The sequence below is a fragment of the Primulina huaijiensis genome, chromosome 12 (genome assembly GCF_012295235.1).
Source record: "Primulina huaijiensis isolate GDHJ02 chromosome 12, ASM1229523v2, whole genome shotgun sequence".
In the NCBI taxonomy this organism is placed as follows: Eukaryota; Viridiplantae; Streptophyta; class Magnoliopsida; order Lamiales; family Gesneriaceae; genus Primulina; species Primulina huaijiensis.
Window position 1 is genome coordinate 8382579 of NC_133317.1, and position 6326 is coordinate 8388904.

General features: G+C 31.2%; 1 protein-coding gene across 3 annotated transcripts; it reads left to right on the forward strand.

Annotated features, from left to right (window-relative positions):
• The first annotated feature begins 1084 nt into the window (after positions 1-1084).
• LOC140989852 (pyruvate kinase, cytosolic isozyme) lies at positions 1085-4551 on the forward strand. Of its 3 annotated transcripts, none has more exons than XM_073459309.1 (4): positions 1085-1223; positions 1745-2028; positions 2726-3187; positions 3547-4551. In XM_073459309.1, the coding sequence occupies exons 2-4, from the start codon at positions 1771-1773 to the stop codon at positions 4357-4359; spliced, it is 1533 nt and encodes a 510-aa protein (XP_073315410.1). In that variant the 5' UTR covers positions 1085-1223; positions 1745-1770; the 3' UTR covers positions 4360-4551. The 3 variants fall into 3 exon arrangements, with proteins under 3 accessions (XP_073315410.1, XP_073315411.1, XP_073315412.1); XM_073459310.1 differs by having other exon boundaries at positions 1098-1220; XM_073459311.1 differs by having other exon boundaries at positions 1111-1227.
• The last annotated feature ends 1775 nt before the right edge of the window (positions 4552-6326 follow it).

The following is a 6326-nucleotide window of genomic DNA, read 5'->3' on the forward strand; positions in this document are numbered from 1 at the left end:
ATTATTTTGAATTAATTTTTAAAAATTAAATTATTTTAAAAAAAACCCGAACGGAACAGAAAAAGGTGAGACCCATGTACGAAGTACAAACATTTTCTATCATTTCATCAATGGCTGCCAAAAAAAAAAACTTGTCTTGAAGGCCATCCTTTCTTTCTTTCTTTTTTTAAAAATGTGATTTTCACTACATTTATCACACTATCAATCAATAAAAACAAATTTTAATGGAAAATTTGGTTTGATCTTGATGTTATGAATAGTTAAAGAAAAGACAAAAACTTGTGTGAGACGGTCTCACGGGTCGTATTTGTGAGACGGGTCTTTTATTTGGGTCATCCATGAAAAAGTATTATTTTTTATGTTAAAAGTATTACTTTTTATTGTGAATATCGATAGAGTTACACGTCTCACATGAGACTCACTCTAAAGAAAATCAAGAAATGTCGAAACCAAAACAAATATTTGATTGGGGTCAAATATCTCGCGGATCCTAGAAAATTGCATTTTAAAGCAAATTAAATTGATAATATTTTTTTATTAAAAAACGGAGAGAACAAAATTTTCTTTAAACTAAAAAGTTAAATGCAATGTTTAAAATTTATAGGTAAATTTGCTTAAATTCTCAGGTTCAAATTTAAATTTACATTAAATCCATGTCAGGAAAATTATGTTTTTGAACTATCTTATTCACAGCAAAATGTATATGTACTCCCTGGGTTCATATGTATTTTCTCGGATGAAAATCCATACAAAAAGTTAAAAATATGGAAATGATATATTATTTTTGAATAACAACTACTTCAGATATTGTACTAATATATAATTTTTGTGCACCCAAACAAGCATAATAAATATTAGTATTAATAACACATTTATCTTGCATAAAAATAAGTACAAAATATTGAAAATTTGTTCATACTATATGATATTTGAGTAGCGTTTGTTTCAGATTTGGTATTTATATATAATTTTTTTAGTACCCAAAAAAACATGTAAGTCCAATAAGTTCAAATATAAGAAAAACAAATTTTTGTTTCTTTTTGAGAACGTATATATGTTAATATATAATATTAATATATAATATTACTCAATTAATTAATTGATCCATTCCGACACATGACTTGGATTGGACTAGGCTTTTAAAATTCGACGTTGCTGACTTTTTCTGCACACTGCAAGAAACAAAACCAGCTGCGACGAAGAGGCTTTTCAGACACCAGGTGGTTGGTACCTTCTTCTTCAAGCTTCGAATTAACTCTGATTCCTTCTATTAACCCACTTTTTGTTCGGTGTAATCTTCAAGTGTTGTGGATCTGAAGTCTTATTGTTGTTTCAAATATTCTGCGCTTTTGTTTTTAGACAATACTTTTGTGTTTGTTTTTGTACGTGTTGAGTGATGAGATTATGGCTTTTTGCTGCTGAAAAATCTTTAGTTTTTCAACTAATTAAGGAATCAGAAGAACCCATATCTTTTTTTGTTGTTGAAATGACCGTTTTGGTTTGGTTCTTTTCTTCATCTTTAGTCAACTCTGTGTGTGTGTGTGTGTGTGTGTTTCGATTTAGTTAGAAGAAAATGAAAGAATGTTGGTGGGTGTTTCACGTGAAAGAATATGTTTTTGGATTTATTTGTGTGGTATGATTCGTCTCCGCGTACTTTTGGATTTGGAAAGTATATTCTTGAAATTATTTCTGTACGGAATACGCCTCTGAGGTTGTTGATTCGATGGATTATGTTTATTTTTAGCGTTGGAGAGAGTTGGGCATTTAGAAATGGCGAATATAGATATTGAAGGAATCCTGAATGATATTCCTTCCGATGGCCGGATCCCCAAGACGAAAATTGTGTGTACTTTGGGTCCAGCTTCTAGATCGGTGGAGATGCTGGAGAAGCTTCTCCGGGCAGGTATGAACGTTGCAAGGTTCAACTTTTCGCATGGATCCCACGAGTACCATCAGGAGACTCTGGATTCTCTGAAGATTGCTATGCACAATACTCAGATCCTTTGCGCCGTCATGCTTGACACGAAGGTCTGTTGTCAATTTATATCCGTTTGTTTGTGTAAATTTGTGGTTTGCTTAGTGTTGCGTTTCGTCCCAGTTTTGTAGAGATTTTTTCTGTATTTCAGTATTTAACTTATGATTCTGATGTTTATATTTAACCAATAACTTAATTCTTTAGTTGTCAAAAACTATATCGGCTGATGTGAATGGTGTTAAATATATTATTGGCGTGCAATTGCTCGTCTTTTGCTCAGCTACCATATTCGAAAAATTGAGATAGAGATCAGATTTATATGTATGTCCTTATTGGTCCTGATACGCCATGCGAAGCATTTATCACGAGACCAAGCATATTATGAAGTTTTCTGACTGACTTGTAGCTGCTACCTCTTTGGGTGAGCCTATTTCAGCATTTGTATTAAGAAAATGTATGGCACATCCAAATTTAGTTCTCTTGGACTTGATTTTGTGATCTTTCATCTAAAAAATTGTTGTTACGTTGATTCAGCTTTGATAGCCTTTTGTCCTTGAGGCATTGACTTTAGTCCTGTCACTTTTTGCCATTTTCATGAATTTTCGGGGATGTGGTGCAATGATCTTGTATCACTTAGCTCCAGCTGCTTTCATTCCTTCGAAACCGTCTAAACTGAAATATACACCCTAAAATGGCATTTTAGTTTCTTGAATTCTTAATGTTCAATTATTTGCGTGTATTATCTCTCAGGGGCCCGAGATTCGAACAGGTTTCCTAAAGGATGCGAAACCTATTCAACTAAAGGAAGGCCAAGAAATCACAGTAACCACTGATTACAGCATAAAAGGAGATGAAAAAATGATCTCGATGAGTTACCAAAAGTTGCCGGTTGATCTGAAACCTGGAAATTCCATTCTTTGTGCGGATGGTACCATCACACTTAAGGTCTTATCATGTGACCCTGGCAGTGGAACTGTGAGATGCCGTTGTGAGAACACGGCCATGTTAAGTGAGAGGAAAAATGTGAATTTGCCTGGTGTTGTCGTAGACCTTCCAACACTCACGGACAAGGACAAAGAAGATATCCTTGAATGGGGTGTTCCTAATAACATTGACATGATTGCCCTTTCTTTTGTGCGCAAGGGTTCTGATCTTGTCAATGTTCGTAAGTTTCTCGGTCCTCATGCCAAGCGTATTCAGTTAATGTCCAAGGTATTGAGAACTATTATAATTATTTTCCCATGTGATACCATCAATCCGCTGTGGAGTAATGAGTTGGCCCTATTGTTCGTATCAGCCTATGTGGCTAAGCAATCAAATTTGATGTGTTTGGCCTGTTGTACGAATCAAAATATTTTATGCACATTATTTTCTGCTACAAAGACAAATTATGGGTCTTACAAACTTACTCTGTTAATATCTTCTGTTTTCATTTTTTGGGCCCTCAAACCCCCAAGAATGAACCATTCACTGTTTTTCTTTATTTTTTTGTTTTGTTTGAGAATTCTATCAATATTTTCTTATAAACTTGTGGCTTATTTATTAACCATCAATATTTTTTTTTATCCAAGATTGAGAATCAAGAGGGAGTTATCAACTTTGATGAAATCCTTCGTGAGTCCGATTCATACATGGTTGCTCGTGGTGATCTCGGAATGGAAATTCCTGTCGAGAAGATATTCTTGGCCCAAAAAATGATGATATACAAGTGTAATATTGCTGGAAAGCCTGTGGTGACCGCCACTCAGATGCTCGAGTCTATGATCAAGTCTCCAAGGCCTACACGTGCCGAGGCAACTGATGTGGCAAACGCTGTCCTGGATGGCACAGATTGTGTAATGCTAAGTGGAGAAAGTGCTGCTGGAGCCTATCCCGAACTTGCTGTGAAAATCATGGCGCGCATCTGCCTTGAGGCAGAATCTTCTCTCGACTATGAAGCCATCTTCAAATCAATGATCAAGTCGACCCCACTACCCATGAGCCCGTTGGAATCACTCGCTTCCTCTGCGGTTCGAACTGCAAATAAAGCTAGAGCAAAACTCATTGTCGTGATGACACGTGGCGGAACGACTGCCAAACTGGTCGCCAAGTACAGACCTGCAGTCCCAATCTTATCAGTGGTTGTCCCGGTCCTGACTACTGATTCCTTTGATTGGGCTGTTAGTGACGAAACCCCAGCAAGGCAGAGCCTGGTATACCGGGGACTGATTCCAGTTCTTGCTGAAGGATCTGCAAAAGCCACAGATGCTGAATCAACTGAAGTCATATTGGAAGGTGCTATGAAAATTGCCACAAAAAGAGGCCTTTGCCAGCCGGGTGATGCTATTGTTGCGCTTCATCGAATCGGGAGCTCTTCTATTATCAAGATTTGCTTGGTTAAGTGACCCTCGCAGCACTGATATGATTCCGTGGAGTTTCGTATTTTTGGCACTTCTATTTTGTTTGAAAATAAATTCAGTTCATATTCGAGTTTGTATTATGTTGTTCTTGAACTGGGATTCTCGTCTTTGTCCTGGAACTCCACTCCAGATTCATCGGATTGCTTTGCTATATATTTTGAGGGTTGAATTTTATAATCTCAGATTCTTTGTCGAGTTTATAATTCATTCTTGTTTTTCCTTTTAATGATCGTGGCTGACACACACACACACACATATATATATATATACTAGGAATGAACACGTGCGATGCACGTAGGTGATTAATAATGAAAAATATAATCACGAAAATTAGATAATGTTTAAAATCGTTTGAATAACATCATTTAATAAGTATTTATCAATCTAAATATATCAAAACATAATACATAAAAATACATGATGACAATAAATCATATATATTCACTTATTTATATGACATTTTTCAATCTGCGACATAATACAGCTCTCTTAAATGATAAATCAGCAAAAATATTTTTCATTCAAATATCATTCAAAATGAAAAAATAATAAAAATAAAATTAACAGAATAGTGAATTTTACCAAAATCAAAACTAAAATTTACTTAAATAGAGTACACATAGACAAACGTCAAATAAAATTCTCTTAATTTACTAAATTATCATAATAATGTTAAAATAAAATCATTAAACTTGTTATATATCAAGGTAAATATCACTTTTGCTTTGCTAACTTTTAACACATTGCGGATTTTATTTAATTTCTATGTTTTTTTAGAATACATATTATAGATAAATAATTTTATATCAGAATCAATCATTTATAAATTAATATTGGCGATTAATAATTTAAGAGAAATAAAATTTTAACATAATACCACTCAAATAAATATATATAGTAAAAAACATATATAAATAAAATAATATGTAATACTCAGTTAAAAAATTTTATATGTANTATCAAGGTAAATATCACTTTTGCTTTGCTAACTTTTAACACATTGCGGATTTTATTTAATTTCTATGTTTTTTTAGAATACATATTATAGATAAATAATTTTATATCAGAATCAATCATTTATAAATTAATATTGGCGATTAATAATTTAAGAGAAATAAAATTTTAACATAATACCACTCAAATAAATATATATAGTAAAAAACATATATAAATAAAATAATATGTAATACTCAGTTAAAAAATTTTATATGTAAAATTGTAATATATAACAAATGATAATAAACTATCAATATAATTCATATTTATTATAAGGATTATATTGATTAAATTTTTTTTAAAGATTATATCATAAATTTAGTTTAAATTTTTTTTAAAAAAAAAAAGAATGTGTATTAAAGAGAAATAAAATTTTAACATAATACCACTCAAATAAATATATATAGTAAAAAACATATATAAATAAAATAATATGTAATACTCAGTTAAAAAATTTTATATGTAAAATTGTAATATATAACAAATGATAATAAACTATCAATATAATTCATATTTATTATAAAGATTATATTGATTAATTTTTTTTTAAAGATTATATCATAAATTTAGTTTAAAATTTAGAAAAAAAAGAAAAAAATGTGTATTAATGTCCAAATATATCTAAAATGGACAATGAATCACAAAAATTGACTAAAAAACGTAAATAAATAATTTTTTTACATTAAATTTAGAAAATAAAAAATGTGAATTAATGTCCAAATCTATCTAAGATAAACAATGAATCACAAAAAATCCTTAAAAAGACATTAATTTAATTTGCTAACTTAAATGAACAAAGAAATGTAAAATAATAATTTTTTGGCATAAAATTTAAGAAATAAAGAGGAATGTGTATTAATGTCCAAATTCATTTAAGATGGACAATGAATTACAAAAAAACCCTTAAGATAACATAATAATTTAATTGGCCAACTTAAATGAACAAGGACATTTAA